Source organism: Schistocerca piceifrons, chromosome 1 (genome assembly GCF_021461385.2).
Source record: "Schistocerca piceifrons isolate TAMUIC-IGC-003096 chromosome 1, iqSchPice1.1, whole genome shotgun sequence".
In the NCBI taxonomy this organism is placed as follows: Eukaryota; Metazoa; Arthropoda; class Insecta; order Orthoptera; family Acrididae; genus Schistocerca; species Schistocerca piceifrons.
In genome coordinates this window covers 326,074,681-326,092,534 of record NC_060138.1, presented here as the reverse complement: position 1 = coordinate 326,092,534, position 17,854 = coordinate 326,074,681, and the positions used below count along the sequence as shown (strand labels likewise).

The window sequence follows — 17,854 nt, the reverse complement described above, 5'->3', positions numbered from 1 at the left end:
AACAGTTACGACGTCACACTCATCGGAGGCAATTAGTCGTTATGAAGCATTGCAAATTCTTCCTAAGGCCTTTGACACATTTTGCTGTTGGCAAACTCTTGTATGAGCACTGTGTTTAGTTGTCTTATATGGCACATTTCCTTTGCAATTTATGGTTTATTTTCGTTTTGTTTTCTAGTTCACGTTTTATTGTTGCAGTATTATTCTGCCGTAGGGGATACAGTAATATCCTTTGTTAGAGTATCCATTCTTACCAGTCAAAATTACAAAATTTTGACTGAAAACTAGAACAACGAAAAATTCCCGGAATTCCACAAAATCCCGGAATTCTACTAAATTCCCGGGATTTTCCCAGTTTTCTCCCGGATGAAAAAATTCCCGGGTTTTCCCCGGATCTCCCGGTTGTCCTGGGCCGTGTACACCCTGCATATTGCAGAGATGCTGAGTTGAGAAAGGCACAACAAGACGACTGTTGGAAAGTTTCCTTTATGCCAACAAGGCCTTTGTCAAAAATAGAAACACACACACACACACACACACACACACACACACACACACACACACACAAACGCAACTAGGTTCAGCAACTTTTGCGATCAGAATAATTGCCAATTTTGAGGATATAGAAAATAGTAATCTAACATACTTTGCATACTTTCACTCTCTGATTTCATACAGAATAATATTTTGGGGTAACTCAACATTTAGACAGAAAGTATTCACTGCTCAAAAGAAAGTGGTTAGAATAATGGCTTCATCCTCACACATCTTGTAGGCATCTTTTTAAAAGATTGGGAATTCTTACAACAGCCTCACAATACATCTACTCAATAATGAAAATTGTTCCCAACAACAGGGACCAGTTTAAAAACAACATTGACATTCATGATTACAATATCAGAAAAAAGAAAGACTTACACTATCCTTTGCTCAACCTATCTTTGGCACAGAAAGGGGTAAAATATGCTGCTATAAAAATTTTCGACAAATTACCAGATGAAATAAGGTGTCTGACAGACAGCAACAACAGCTTCAAAAATAAATTGAAATCGTATCTCCTTGACAACTCCTTCTATACCACAAATGAATTCTTGAATAGAAATAAATAAACCTATAAATACAGTATATGCATTTTGTGCCATTTACGGGAATGGGGTAAATAACAGAAATATTAATCTTTAACTCTGTATTGTAATATATATATTAAAAAATTCTGTTTCATATGTGCATTTCTTGTGCACTTGACACATTCCACATCATAACGGCTACCGTACTGTGGGATTGACCAATGGAACATGCAACAAACAAACCAACTGACTAATGCAACTCACATACACATAACCAAAGTCTCTGGCAGCTCAAGCCAGACTGCAAGCAGCAGCGCATTATGGGAAAGGCAACCAGGTGGTGGTAAGGAAGAGGCTGGGGTGGGGAGGGATAGCAAGATAATGAATGGTGTGGGATGGTAAAATGCTGCTGGGAGCATGCAGGCATGAGGTGGAGAATAGGATAGCTGCATGTAGTCAGGAAGTCAGACGGAGAGCAAGTGACAGCAGAAAAGGAGGGAAGTAAAAAGAGTGGGTGCGTTGGTGGAATAGGAGGCTGTGTAACGCTGCAATGGGAACAGAGGGGCTAGGACAATGATTAACGAGGGTTGAGGCCAGGACAGTTACGGGAACGTAGGATATATTGCATACATACATTCATATTTTATAGTCCAAAGTGACTAAGTTTGTAACCAGAGACTGGCAGATGACATTGGCATATGAGCGCATGTTAAGTTACAGCATCTGATTAGATTTGTAAGTAGCCTACAGCCTTTGGATATGATGATGAGTGAGTACTCAAAATGGTAACTAACTATAACATTATATCAACTGCAATGGAAAATAAAAGAAGAAGGTATTATTAAAATGAGGATACTATCTCTTCTACTCAGTTTATTATATTTTTGAACAACCTGAAAGTCAGAAAAACATTTCCCCTCAGATGGCTGAACTATTGCTTGTTTGTTGTGCTTGCTAAGTTTTTATTTGTTTTACTGGATATATTTACTTCATGTGGAGAGGAAGGAAAAAAGGAAAGCACATATAACTACAAAGTAGGTAACAGTGATGTGAACCTAAAAATAAAAATCAAGACCTGACCAGAAATAGTACAATTGACATTTATTAGAAGAAGAAATGTGTTATGTGACCCCATTATTTCAAACTTCATCAGTATAACATACAGACTGCTCTGCTCTATAGATTCAAAATTTAGACATTAAAAGAGCCCACTTCAAACCATTGGAGGCTCTGGAAAAACAGCTTAGAGAAGAAACCAGAAAGGCTCATGAGCAGAATATATTAGCAACAAGCAAACAATGGAAAGTCCAAGCTGGAATATCAACAATTATGGAAAGGAAGATTGCTACTTACCATAAGGGTGACACAGTAACTTGAAGGCAGACACAGCGAACAGACGGTTACACATTACACTTTTGGCCAAAGCCTTCACAAGGCCAGACTGGCCTGAGGTAGATAAGTAGATTTGGACTTAAGGGGCTAAACTGCAAGGTCATCAATTCCTTCATCCATTAAATAGCAAATTAGGAGTGGTTGTCAAAGAAAGGGGACAAAAGGCAAAATCCTGGAAAGCCTAAGTGTAACTAACATTAGTAAAAAATGCACAGACAAGACGTTAAAAGATCAGTCAAGACAAGACATTAAAATCAAGACATGAAAAAAGAATAAAGAGAATATAAGGTGGGAAAGGTAGAGACCAGACTGATCCATTGAGCAAGGGCTGCCAAGGGAACCTTGCGGAGGGGGGAGGAAGCATGCCCCACCAACCCCTCAGGCGGCCAATGAGGACATAAAAAGCCCTACCTTACAGGGATGAGTGAAAACCAGAGTCATACGCAAAACGTAAACCAGGTCAGCCCCTTTAGCATTGTCTACTAGTACCAGAGGTAGTGTGTACGGAAGAGTAAGATGTACCCTCAAAGCAGCCAAATTAGGGCAGTCTGTGAGGAAGTGAGCCACCATCAGGCGGGCTCAGCATCGGTAGTTAGGGGCATCCTCACGTAGAATGTGGCCATGGGTCAGCCAAATGTGGCTGAGTCGACAGAGGACAGTGGATTCTCTGTGAGAAGCATGCAAGGAAGACCACCTCGTGGTCATGGTCTCCTTAATTGTCCTCAGTTTGTTTGGGGAGATCAGGGCAGACCATTCTGAGTTCCAGACTTCCAGCACCTGATGGCATATAAACAACCAAGGGTCCAGTTCTGGAACTCCCATTTCCCATTTCCAGTTGGCCAACTGGTCAGCTTGTTCATTTACCAAAAATCCCAACATGACTGAGGATCCCAACAAAAAGAAATGGTCATCCAGCTTAATGGAGATCAGAGACAAGATCCTGAAAAGCTATAACCAGTGGGTGAGGAGAGTAACACTGGACTATAGACTGAAGGCTGCTAAGGGCATCACTACAGATTAGGATACTCTTGCCACTGCAAGAACAAACATGGCTAAGAACTAATTTAATGGCCATCATTTCAGTGATGAAGACACTGCAGCCGTTTGGTGGAGAGTGGAGTTCATTGCACCATGCAAGAAGGCGTGCAAAATGCCTGTTTGTCCACCGATTGTATCCAAACCTGGATACATCTCAAGGGCAACCAAGAACAGGTGGCAAAAAATTAGGGAGTCAACAGAATCTTTTGGACCAAAGGAGACTTCAAGACAAATCTGAGGCCAGGGCATAAGCCATGGGGGTAGGTGCGATGCCTCCATGACCAGAGCCAACAGTGGAGGAAATTGCAGTTCCCAACAGGGGCACTGGAAGCATGCAGCAGCTCTGGGTCGCTGTTGCAGAAGGTAGAGCTCCCTTCCAGGGAAAAGGACACAGTAGTTGGGATCTTCAGGAAAGCTATGAATGTGTATAGTGTAATTCAGTAGCTGCTGTTTGCGCCTGGTAGGTAATGGAGGGGCACCAGCCTCGACAAGTAGGCTGTTCACAGGGCTAGTCTCAAGCCACACTTTACAATCATGTACTGTCACCGATTGAGATGTCAGAGCATCCACTGACATAGGTTCTGCGGCACATTGCTTGGAGAGATGCGGTCCTCAGGGGCCAACAGGATCTCCACCTTAGGCACAAAGGGGGTACATATAGAGTCCAGTGGTTTGGGGGCCACATGAGTTTCCTCCATCTTAGAGGACTTCTTTTTGTCCTTCTAGCCCTTCTCCTCCTTCGAAGTCACGGACTGGGAAAGTTCCTCTGAACTGTTTTCAGGGACAGAGGAAGAATGAGAAGTCCAGAGGCCAGCAGCCTATGATTCCTTTAGCTGTCTGGCTGTGGAGCACGAGGAACCATGGAAGGAAGAGCACCAAGGAACCTCTTCCTAGCTAGCGAAGCCAGAGGAGATGAGGCACCTCCAGCTGGGGCTGGGAACTGATGTCCACAATCCCTGCAGATAGGGGTACCAGTGCAATGGGAAGACATATGTTCGAATTTCATACGCCTGAAGCATCTCACAGGAGGAAGAACATAGGGTGTCATGTCATACCAGTGGACCATCACCTTAACCTTCTCAGGCAACGTATCGCCCTTGAAAGCCGAGATGAAGGCCCTGGTAGCAACTCTGTTTTCCCTTTGCTCCTGGGGACCTGACGGATGAAATGTACACCCCGTCACTACAAGTTGGCCCACAACTCATGGTCAGATTGCAAAAAAAGATCACAGTGAAAGATTAAAAGATGACACCCTGGCCCATACAGTCTGGTACACAATTTTAATCTTTCAGGAATGTTCATATCAGTGCACACTCCACTGCAGAGTGAAAATCTCATTCTGGGAACATCCCCCAGGCTGTGGCTAAGCCATGTCTCCGCAAATCCTTTCTTCCAGGAGTGCTAGTTCTGCAAGGTTCACAGAAGAGCTTCTGTGAAGTTTGGAAGGTAGAGGACAAAGTACTGGCAGGATTGAAGCTGTGAGGATAGGTTGTGAGTCGTGCTTGGGTAGCTCAGATGGTAGAGCACTTGCCCGCGGAAGGCATAGGTCCCAAGTTCGAGTCTCGGTCCGGCACACAGTTTCAATCTGCCAGGAAGTTTCATACCAGCACACACTCTGCCGCAGAGTGAAAATCTCATTCTGAAAACACTATGTTAATGCTCAAAATACAGGACACAAAAATGGCACACAATAACAAGGAAAATGCCAAAATCATAGCAAAAGTGTTCAATAAATTTTTGAACTGTGGAGAACCCAAGGAACGCTAAACATGAACACAGAAACCCCCAAAAGTTCAAGAGGGTGAAAGCAGCACTCATGGAGCTGAAAAATTACAAAGCACACAGAAGAGAGAAAATGCTGTCGGTATTTCACTTTTAGCGGAGAAAATCAATCGTAGGAAAACATACAAATGTAAAATATTTAGAAGAATTAACTTCAAATTCGTCCTTGGAATGGAAGGATTTGTGCAGGAGAAATGATTTTAGGGTTACTTTTAAAACTTGCTACCTGTCGGACACTTTATGTTATTGGGCAAATGAGCAGAAAGGCGAAATGATCAGAAAATTTTATTGCTGCATACTGAACTTCTGTCTGAGGCACTGACAGCTTTAATAACGGGCAATTAAGGTAATTTTTCCTCTATTGTTGTAGGTATGAACATCACTGTTCTTCTCAAATTGTGATAGATTATTTACGTCGAATTTCATTCACAAATATATGTACTGAAATAGTGCAGTTTAAAAGCCCAATTCCTTGTAGAGATACCTACACAATGACTGTGGGTGAACACCACATATTACTCTTAGTGCTCACATTTGTGTAATCAATACTTTCTTTCTGTGATGAGTTACCCCAGAAAGACATTACTGAGTGGAAATACGCAAAGTTTGCGAAGAGGTTGATTCGTATCTTTCCAACACTAGCGGTTATACAAAGAGCAAAAGTAGCTGAACCTAACTGTTTGAGAAGCTAAATAATATGCTTCTCCCGGTTCAATTTTTCATCAAGGTGTACACCCAAAAATTTAGAGTACGCTACCCAGTTTACTGATTCCTGTTCATGTGCTAAATTGATTATTGGTATCTGTCGAACAGAATTGTATATCATGTGTTTTCTCAAAGTTTAGGGATAGTCTTATTTTCAGAGAACCACTTAATAAATCTTTGTACAGCATCATTAAGAGTCTCAACTGTTGCAATCTCTCTAATGGGACTTAATACAACATTAGTATTGCTGCAAGAAATACAATGGGACTCCAATGAAGCATTTAATTTATTTATTTTTTATTATTATTGAACACAAATGGAAAACAAGTGTATCATTTCTTGACAAGTCTCCTTGTCTAACACACTTCCTCAAACATGCAGAAAGTGAACAGATTCCTCTTGGGTTGGGATCTTTTGGTCATGTGCGCAGTCACTTGTGCACTGCCTGCTGCACCTCTTTGTCAGAACAAAATTTCTTTCCTGCCATCACCTCTTTGAGCGGTCGAAACATGTGGTAACCACTCTCTGCATGGTCTGCTGAGTAAAGCGGATATGGCAGAGTATCAAAGTGCAAGTCATCGAGGGTTTCAAGTGTTGCATGAGAAGTACAAAGTCAAACATTATCATTCTGCAAAATTACATCTGTCATCGAAAGTCCACACCACTTCAACCTTATTACATCTGAAGCTGATTTTTTAACATATTGGAATATGACTCTTTAACAATGGTGTTTCACCTAGCCACACAGTGTTCCAAAGCAATGCGTCATTCATCCCAAAAGAGGGTCAGCAAAACGTTCCCCGCAGATGGGTGCATCTAGAACGTATTGGATTTTAGTGATGAGGAATGATGCCACTCCTTGCTTGCTCTCTGTTTCGGGCTGGTAATATGGTAACCAGGTTTTGTCTCCTATAACCGTCATATTCTGCTTCAGAATGCCACGAAAGTTCTTCACAGACAACTTTCAGTTCTGGAGTGAGCTGCCGTGGCACTACAGATACTTTGCGAAACTTAAGCACTTCACAAACGTGATGTGTTGAGCCATGATTAATGTTCAGATTTGTGGCTATTTCAACCACAATCACATGGCAATTTTCCATCACAATGTCTTCAACTGTTTCAGCGCCACAGTGTGGTGTGCCTCACTTGGGCGCTGAGCATCTATTACAGAAGTCACGCCATTTTCACACTTTCTACTCCATTCATACACTTGTGCAGTGATAAGACATGCATCACCATATTGGATCTTCATATGCCATTGACTTTCAGTAGGTACCTTCACTGCTACGAAACTATCACAGAATGCTGTTTGTCTTTGGTGCAGATCCCAAATGGGGCAGCCATTTTGAACTGGTATTGTGGCCGTGTTGTGCTTGTATGTAAGGCATTCCTTACATCATTGGTTACAGTGCTGCCAACTTGCAGCACAATGGTGTAAAACGTCTATTTTTAATTACACTTCTTAGGTTTTCATTTTCCCTTGCACCAATTCTGCTTGTTGAATGTTTGGTGGAAGGTGATTCAAACATTTAGAAAAACAGTGTGGACCCAAAATTGAACCTGTAGGGCTCCCTTTATGATTTCTGCCCAGTCAATAAAATTTTCTACCTTTCCAACATTGTTTGAATTAATCAGCACAACTTTTTGCACTCTGTTTGTTAAGTATAATTCAAACGGGTTGTATGTAAAGCCATCAATTCCATAAAACTTGAGTTTTTCTTTGGAAAGACCACAAGAAGTACAAATTGGTAGTACTTTGCTATTTAGGGCTTTTAATATTTGGTGAGTGAATGTGTAAATAGCATTCTCAGTTAAGTAGCCCTTCTGAAATCCAAACTGAGATATGCTAAGTAAATTGTTTCTACTTAAATGTGAGGGTATTCTTGAGTGCATCTTTTTGAAATATTTTGGAAATAGGGAAATTGGATGATAATTAAGTATTTCTTGTCACCCCTCTTTAAAAAAGTCTTAACAATTGTGTATTTCAATCTGCCTGCAAAATTGCCTGCACCAACTATGCACTACATATATTGCCAAGGATATAACTTAGTAACTCAGAACAACTTATCTGAAATTCCCTCAAAGCATATAAGCCTTTTTTTTTAGAATCTTTATAGTTCCATTTATTTCAGTAACATGTGCGTCCAAATGTTTTAAGATGAGATTATCATATAAAATTTGTTGTATTACAAGTAGATGTCAAAATGAGATCCCTCTGAAAAATTTTCAGGAAATCTGATTCATCCACAAATGAGATAGACTAAAATGCTACTACTTTGCTGATTCTTGAGTATCACTTGTCAGTTTTTGATCCTGAGAAAGTAGAATTAATTGAGAAGAAAAAGAATATATAACAATGAGCTTCATATTTTGTTGGGAGTTAGCACTAGCACAAAAATGTCATGGCGATCTTTAATGGCGAAGAATTTTAGAGAGGCATTTGCATCATTACTGTTAAAAAGTTCCAAGAGCAATCACTCAACATACTGCTTCCTTCCACATTTATATGAAAAAACAACTATGACAACAGCCTCAGAGAAATTCAAGATTATATGGAGGCTAATTCACAGTAATTTACACACAACATTCACAAATAGAAAACTACGGTCAGCAAGAGCATGCCTGGGCCTCTCTCAATCCAATAAAATGCATTTTCTGCAGTGGAACAGACTGCATGAACAGTAGCATCAATCCATAGCACCAGACTTCAAAAAGGAAACAAGTCAAATCAAATACACTGTGGTCATGCAGAACTGAATTATTAACAAGACTGAACAGCCTATGTTAAGTAATACGTGGAATTCTAACACAATATAAAGTAATAAACAGTAAATATAATTTACTGTAGAGTTAGCCACTGTTTTAATATAAGTGTTACAGCCCATTTATCAGGGGCTGTGATGCTATCCAAGCTAAAACATAAAATATATTCTGAAGAATTGCCAGTTCTGATAAATAATATCACCTAAATGGAGGAGTCTTATAATTACCTGCAGCGGGATTCTTCGTAGTCTGCTGAGGAGCAAGGGCAGTAGGGGGCATAACTGGAGCAGGCAGCAACGTCACAATTGAACCTGGAAAAAAAAATTGATTTTAAGGTAGTAAAAGGCAGACAATATAATTCTGTAGAAAATCCAACAATCTGCAGCAGCCACAGATAGTATTCATGTTTGCATGAGGTGTGCCTGCTTGTGTGATTGTGTGTGTTTTCTTTTCTGAATGAAGTTTTGGCCAAAAGCACAATGCATAACTGTCAACTCAATGTTTTAGTTTTGCAGTAAGTGGCAACCTATCCTTTTCTTAATATCGCCAGTTATTAGATACTTTCAAATCTCTCATACCATTATACTGCCTTAGGCACAGCCTTCCCTGTGTAATGAGCGCAGTTTCACCATTGTTAGGTATAATACTTCCACATAATTTAGCTTAAGCTATAACAGTCACACTTATTTCGGTATTTATTCCTGTAGCCACATCCGCTTCCATTGTTGAGTGGTCAGCATGGTTGACTGCCACACAAGTGACCTGGATCTGTTTCCCAGTATTGGCCAAGATTTTTCCTTGTTGGGAAGGTTTGCAAGGGGTGCACTCAGCCTCATGAGGCCAACTGAGGAGCTACTCGACCAATCAGTGGCAGTTCCAAGGTCAACAAATCCAACAATGAATGTAAAAACAGTGTGCTGACCACATGCCCCTCCATACCACATCTGATGATGTCATCGACAAAGGATGACACAGTGGTCAGCCTAGCCCAATTGGCCTACCTATTGCCAGAAGGCAGAACTCTCCTGCAGTTACAGTCTTCCCGTTTCGTTCATGTTTCCCTCAATATTTACAGAAGACAGTCCAAAACATTAAATTCTGTAGTATTAAAACCTCGACAAATGCATTCACAGTTTGTTAGCAGCTCTGCCACTCCCACGTCTACAAAGATGGAGCCATGTGGCCCCAGACAATGCATTCCTATGGAGTGCCTTAAAACTGGGGCTTTCCAGCTATGAGAGAAAACCCTGACAGAAAATCAGTTAAGTGCAGTTTCCTAGGGGTGGCCTCACTGCTTGACTAATCTCGTACAGAGAGGGGGGGGAAAATCAACTCAAAATCTTCACAGAGATAAGCCAGATGGGTCTCAACGGACATGATCCAGAAATGTCAAGACCAGGAGATTAGGAATTTCAGAATGTGTAGCATTAGCAACATGGAATGTAGGCTATAAGGGCTAGGACACAAAGAACAACAACTAAACTGATAATTACAGCAATATATGTAATAAATGAAACAGGAAAAACTGAATGTTACAAAAGAATTGAATGAATATAGAGTGATGTAAATAAAATAAAAAAAAAAAAAGCGTGATGCAGAGTATTAATATGGTACTGATGGACTATAAATGGGAAAACTTATTTTTATGTGAATGCAACAACAGTAACAGTACAGCTGAAAATAAACAGAGGACAGACTTTTTTGACAACAATTTATGTGTGTGTATTCCAGAACAATGGAAAAAGAAGAGCTTTTTTGCAAAAATTTACAAAGACAGGTGGACAAAAGTAAATATAACCACTTAACAAAAAGAAAAGAGCTGAATACATACGAAGGGAAGATATCAAACACCTGGAGCTGTGGGAACACACAGAGAGCTTATTTCTTGGCCATTAGTATTTATTAATACTAATGGACAAAGAACTAAGTGACGATGAAATATTCATTCAATTACATAACAATTACTTATACATTCTTTCAGAAAAATGGTATTTATAAATATACACAGAAGGCAAAAGACCACTGTTCTCTTATCCTTTATTTTACAGCAAAAAGAAAATTTCTATCACTCATCCAAGATGTAATAAATCCGCAGAGGAAGTGACACTCAGATCATTATCTTTTTACAGCAACGATAAACCTGTTGGAACAATAAAGATCAACAGAGGAGTGAAATAATACAAGAAAGAGAAATGAAGGACGACTGAGTAACACACGTCTTCATTCGGAACAGGCTGTGGGGTGGGGGAAACTCCCCAACTAGCACACACACTTACCTAGACTCACAGCTACAAGAACTGAATATCCTTTTTTTCATTTTGTGATTTTGATGCAACTGTTAAAAAATTATATGGAGAAAATTTTTAAAAAATGTTAAGATATATCTGAGCAGCTGGTGCAGTCTAAAAATCACTGTAAGCAGGTCTGAAAGAAAAGGGAGGATGGGATGTGGAGTTGCCTTAGGGAAAGCCTGCCACAGGGTCACACACTACCCTCAAAGTGGATGAGAAATTTTCCCCTTCTTAGTCACCCATAATGATGTGCTACTGCCAAACCATTTGTTCCATCAACTATACCTTACTGTACTTCAGCTTCTCCCATTTGCCCTCGCCAATGGTTGAAAGAACAGACAGCAGTGTAAACTGCATTATTGTATGATAAAGGGATTAATTAATAATTCAACAGCTAACATGGTTCTGCCAAAACTGCAGGAATCCAGAACCACAGAAGTATGACCCCTATGGCAAGATGGCTCTGAGCACTATGCGACTTGACTTCTGTGGTCATCAGTCGCCTAGAACTTAGAACTAATTAAACCTAACCAACCTAAGGACATCACACACATCCATGCCCGAGGCAGGATTCGAACCTGCGACCGTAGCAGTCACTCGGCTCCAGACTGTAGCGCCTATGGCAAGAGGTTAAGAGTATGTGGGAATAAGTTCTGTGTCACATGGATCAAGTTTCAGCAAAAGTTAAGTTTGACGCTGTGCGCACTGTTGGCTGGCTGATAGTGAGGATGGCTGACCCATCTGCCAAAGTTCCCACATGGGGCAATGTATTTAGCAAACTGGCTGGTGGTATAAAGTTCATTTAAAGTGCACAGTTTACTGCAATAACTGGAAGATTTTTCAGCATTTAGCATTGATTCTGCCTTACATTCATCAACTGACGCAATAATGGTTTTTTTTTTTTCCCCTCCAATGTGGAGACATCTGAAACAATTAAGGGATATTTTAAAGTTAAGTTCCAGCCAATCACTCCTATGAAAGAACCTACAGTAAGACCTATCTTACATTTAATTCTTCAGATGTCAACAGGTTTCCCGATTGGCGAGCTGGGGCAATTTTGAGAAACTACCAAAGAAAATAGCACCAACGCAATCACTTTAAAATGTATGGAGCTTCCTACAGGTAAGCAGCACAGCAGTCAATGCCATCTTCTTGGGAGCTCTCGTGCAAGCCATCAAATAAACTTAACAGCATATCTTACTGAATGTGAGCAGTTGACAGATGAACGAGAGCAGGTAGGTGGTGGGATACTACTGGCACTACTTTGGGATGATGTCACTCAACAGTACTGTTGGTGAATGTTATGTCCATGATAAGCCATTTTAATATTACAGTGCATGGCCGAAGTACTCCAAGCTTTTTTATGCTGCATATTGGAATGATTATTGTGGTTATGTTCTTGTTATGTGAAAAGTACATTTTTTGGTAATGGAAATTTCTGACAGGATGTAAAGGTAACAACTCACCAAATAGAATAGAACTTCTAAATTATTTACAGTTATATTTTAGTTTTGTTTAGATGATATTTATTTCTCTAATTTTTTGTTACAAATGTAGTTCCAATGGATAACTGAACTGCTCAATGTGTTACTAGCTTGTGATTGTCAACACTTAATAAACAAAATAAAAACCAAGCGAAGACCACATACTCCATTGCACATTATTATTAACTCTCACCATGGGCACCGCTTGCTGGGGGTTGCATTCCCATAATAAGAGGCTGCCTTTGCTGTTGTTGCTGAGGCAGCCTCATTGGGACTTGTCCCAACCTGAAATGAGAAATGATTGTGTGTCATATATTAAACATGATAAGCACAGAAGCAAATTCAATGCAGATGTATAACATACTGAAATGACCTATGCTGTAAGTATTATTCTTCACAAGAAAAGAAACAGACAAACATAAAAAACTGCAAATATTTCTGTCTCTTATCTATAATGAACAAGGAATCCACTAAACTTGTAGAAAACCGCATAGATTATGATATTTAGATATTAACTAGAGGAAAGAATGAAATGGCATTAGAAGAGGATATGGGACAGTGAATCATTTGCAAGTCATGATGGGGATGACAGAATTAATTATCACGTTGTCTGGGATTAACAGATATTAAAATGCTTTTTAACTGTTATGAAAATTTCTACTTACTGTCCTTGAGAAACCAGGCACTGAGTCAACCTAGCCTATTTTAGTATACTGCAGAAGACACATACTTCCATTAGACATCATCAGAGTAGTGATAAGATTCTCAAAGAGGGGTGAAGAATAGAGATTCCCATTCTTTCAACTATTGCAAATAAGCTACAACTATGAAGATAAGAATTTAATAGAGAAAGTCTGAAAGTCGGTCTCAAAAATAAATGATAATTAGACTAAAATAATGTACAATGAACACACTGAAAGAAAATAGTTCAAATTAACAAGAAAATAAAAAATCATTTCACGTTTTTCTTTTATTATTATTATTTCGAGTATTAGAAGATACTGACTGGAGGAATGGCAACTGAAAGAAAAGAAAGAGTAAAAATGACCTGGAGTGCTTTAGATAAACTAAATAAGGTTTTCAAATAACTGCTTCCGATGTGTCTGAAAGTTAAGTTTTAATCAGTGTTTATTATCAGTTTTGTTTTATAGTAGTGAGAAACTTTTAGTACTAAAACCCAAAAACTGAGGTTTCTGACATAGAAATGGGCAGTTGCATCTAAGGAATTAGTATGCACATAAAAAAATCTGAAACAAATGAATCAGGGAACTGACTCAAAAGAGGAAAACACTGACCACAGTGAAAATGGAATGTACCGGTACATGAACAAGACATATAACATAAGTTATGGATAGTAGCTAGTCAATAAGCTTTTAGCTAGATTCCAACAAACAAGAAAAGGATAATTTCCAAGAATGTTTGCCTATTGAAGCTGCAGGCTCCAAACAATAGATATCGAATGTGCGATTGTAAATCGAACATGAGTGCGGGGTGGTGAAATTATGATTAATTATTTGTGCATAGCTACAAACCTATATGATTTTGTCGGTAATGAGTTAGGATGTCTGGTGTCTTAGACGTTTCTTCGGCCGAATGCCTGACTTGGAAGAATCCAGTTCCATGCTTACGTAATGTAGAGAAATGTTTGAATTCTCTGGGGACAAGGTAACTTTAGTCGGTTTGATAAAGTACTTTATATTGCCCAGTAGCAAAATTTCAATTCTACAAGACATTAAAAGCAGAAGGATTTAACCATGAGTTCATGAACCACTGTGTAGAGTTCGTGTCTTCCGATGATACCAGTGTGCACACGCAGAACACTGTGCAGCTGTGGAAATCAGTGAAATCTTCCATTAATTGCGAGTGGCATCCAAGAGAAAGAGATCCAATTCTATTTGTTTCAAGATTTATTTTTCCATAACTTGTGGCTGCAAGGAAACGTTGACACATGTGACACACTATCCATATTTCTAGATGACATAGCAGTCTACCCAGGCTACGGCAAAAATGGAATGCTTCCTACAGCATACACATTGGCTTATGACGACAAGCTTTAGTCAACATTCTTTTTTTGTCGTGGTTCTAGTTAACACTGTAAACACCGCTCAGAACTCCCATCACCACAGTCACATTGCCGATTTAGAATTGTACGTTTGATATATATCGTTTGGGACCTGCAGTTTCAATAGGCAAACATTCTTGGAAATGACCTAACAGAAGGTAAGCAGTTAACATAGAAAACATGTAGCAGCAACATGGATGTGTATAGCTTAAGACTGTAATGCATAGAAAATTCTAGAGGAAATGAGCTAAACTATCTGCACACTTACACACTAGAATCAATAACAAAGCTGATGTCACTAACAACCCCACAAAGAGAGAGACAGAGGGAGAGGGAGAGGGGGAGGTTGGTTGGTTTTGGGGAAGGAGACCAGACAGCGTGGTCACCGGTCTCATCGGATTAGGGAAGGATGTCGGCCGTGCACTTTCAGAGGAACCATCCCGGGATTTGCCTGGAGTGATTTTAGGGAAATCACGGAAAACCTAAATCAGGATGGCCGGACGTGGGATTGAACCGTCGTCCTCCCGAATACGAGTCCAGTGTCTAACCACTGCACCACCTCGCTCGGTGGAGGGGGAGAGGGATAGGGGGAGGAAGAGGGGGAGGGAGAGGGGGAGATACGGCGGGGGGGGGGGGGGGGAGGGGGGTTTACCTAAAGTAACATATTTAACTGAAATGAATGTAAAAAACAGAAAGTTGTGCACAAGTGCAGTGTTACAAATAAAATAATGGTACGCAAAATGCAAATGAAAAGCACACTGCAAATAAGAGAGAGATATTGCTGTATCCAGACTGATAATGAAGTACGCCTATACCGGAAACAACGAGAAATTAGGAGCCAAGGAATAAAAGTGAAAAGATAACTATATATTAATGACGAGAATCAAATTAAAAAGTGTGGCAGGGGCCTACACGTTATTGCAAAAAGCAAATATTACCATTCAGATACAGTGGCTCTCAAAACTTATTTTGAAGCAAATAAGGGTAAAATGCAGGTGAAATAACCTTCTCATAACTCTTAATATGGGCTGTGGTTGAAGTCATTACTGTTACATGTCTCCACAGCATCAGAGCTTATACACAGATATGATTAAATGATGGAGTGCACATTGCTTTATTAAATGGAAAATGGGGGACATGGGATTCTGTAGTATGGGAGGAAATCTACAAAGATAAATACAGATGGAGGCAAATCATTAAGCATATATATTTTCCTGCCCACTGGTTTTCACAAACATATGAGGACATAATCACACATAAATACGTGCATGAACAAATTTGCTTAATGTACTCTTATAAGATATTCTCAGAATTATGATAGTAAAACTTTCTGCTCTGACCTAGCAAGATGAGATGGAGTAAAGAAAAAAAAGAAAAAAAATCAAGCATTGCAATACATCTTGCTTTACACAGTAGTGAAATTGTGGGCTTTTTAAAAATGTGCAAAGACCAATAAACTATTCAGATTTTATTGATTCTAGCAAATTACATATTTAACAAATGCCAACGTTTTATCCTCTTAAAGATTCTGACTAGCTAGCGCACAAGTACTTTTCTTCCATTTTGTCCTTTCCCATCATTTCAACAGAAACTAAATAAAATTATTCTGGATTTTTTTCAGGAACATATCACTCTTGTCAGTTACAAAATCTTCCAGAAGTATGTGAAAACCATGTTTTCTCAGAGTAGTTTATACCAATGGAACTTACAATCTTTACAAAGTTGAGTATTCTCGTGCTTTATTTCCGAATACAAAACAGACATAGGCCCTAACCGAATTTGAGAACTAGGCCTATGAACGACTTTTTACTATAACCTCTTCATAACTGTTTATTTTTTCCTGTACCTTCTATCATCATAATTGTTTAATTGCTAACACACAACCCTAGTCAAATATATTACCCCATCATCCACAAAGGCAAAGGAATTAAAACTTAAGAGAATGGACCTACTGCCACTTAAGAAAACTTAAAATTACCTACACTGGTATCAGATTATACTCCTCAAGAGTAATCACCAATCACTTTGATGCTCCTTGCTACAAACAGCTCAAAGGGAGTTGGTAAAATAGTGTGCTAAGAGAACTAGACTCCATCTCTCTCTCTTCCTTAGTGCACGGGCCTATGCAATTCGATGTAGCAACATCTCACAAATAACAAAAACTAATCAAATCCTAGTTCGTCCTACACAGCACCATTTCAAGGTACAGCTTCGAAGTTAGCCTGCAATATTACTGGGAGTTCAAAATGTTTTATTGTTTAGGCACGTTCTTACGAAGCGTTAAGAGCTTAAAACGGCGGCAAGTACCCGATCGAAATAATGCATCTATTTATCAGTTCTCACGCATCATCTGTAGCACTTTCATAGCAGGCACACTGGACATTAAACGCAAATTCTCGTGGTTGAGGGCTGTTTTTTATTTATAAATGTTCCTCGTTCCCAACATTCATTTCAACTTAAAACTGCTACAGCAATTATTTGCCGGTAAACCGAAATACAGCGCATTCCACAAAAAGTAAACACAAAAACATACACAAGCACTAGATCCTCGATAACGAATACGCGCAAACACAAAGAGAGCGCCACCACACCAAAGTATTACGTCCAGAAAGCCATCACTCCAGTGCTTTAAGAACCAACATAACACAGACTGGTATTTCTAGTTATCATACAAAGGTGCTTCCACAACACTGACCTGCTTGCATCTCTGAGTTGATTTGGTGGAATCGGCATTGTCTGCTGGTGATGCAACATAATTAGATCTATCACAGCGGCGTTACGGAATTAGAGAGAGTAAATAAATTCTATACAAATCCTCAAATGCTGTAGTAATGAATAGCTTCTCTGTTGCAAATTACCGGTAAGCTCTTTAACGTATTATTAACACTCAAATCTTTACTCAATTTCACTTCAACCTCAATTAATCAGCGCCCTTATTAGGTTGAGATGAAAAAGACGGGTTTATTGGCGTTTTAAACCCTCTTATATGTTGGCAAACAGTAAAGAAAAATTAAAACTAGCATGCGGCCATGTTGATCTTTTCCCACTGAAGTTTATAAGCCCTCGTTCAGATGTCGCAAGAATCGGATCAATGTTGCTATGGTAACAGAATTGTAGTCCAAGCAACACATCTATGGAAACGAGAAACATAGCCACTGATATACAGCTGTTGTTCTTTAATGTTAATGGCGCCAACGAAGAGGTCTGGGCGAGTCGTGCTGAATTTATATGGCGCCAGTCTGGCGGTTAAAAGAATGGACGGTTCATAGA

The 17,854-nt window shown here is 39.5% G+C and overlaps 1 protein-coding gene across 2 annotated transcripts in view; it reads right to left on the bottom strand.

The window, feature by feature from the left end:
• LOC124782548 (double-stranded RNA-binding protein Staufen homolog 2) overlaps positions 1-17,649 on the bottom strand; it is a 257,615-nt gene extending 239,966 nt beyond the window's left edge. For both annotated transcript variants that reach the window (XM_047253950.1, XM_047253949.1), the window contains exons 1-3: positions 17,280-17,649; positions 12,716-12,807; positions 8,975-9,058 (exon numbers count right to left, since the gene is read on the bottom strand). In XM_047253950.1, coding sequence (XP_047109906.1) covers positions 8,975-9,058; positions 12,716-12,807; positions 17,280-17,338 — 235 coding nt within the window. In that variant the 5' untranslated portion in view covers positions 17,339-17,649. The remainder of the gene's footprint in view (positions 1-8,974; positions 9,059-12,715; positions 12,808-17,279) is intronic.
• Between the last annotated feature and the right edge of the window lie 205 nt (positions 17,650-17,854).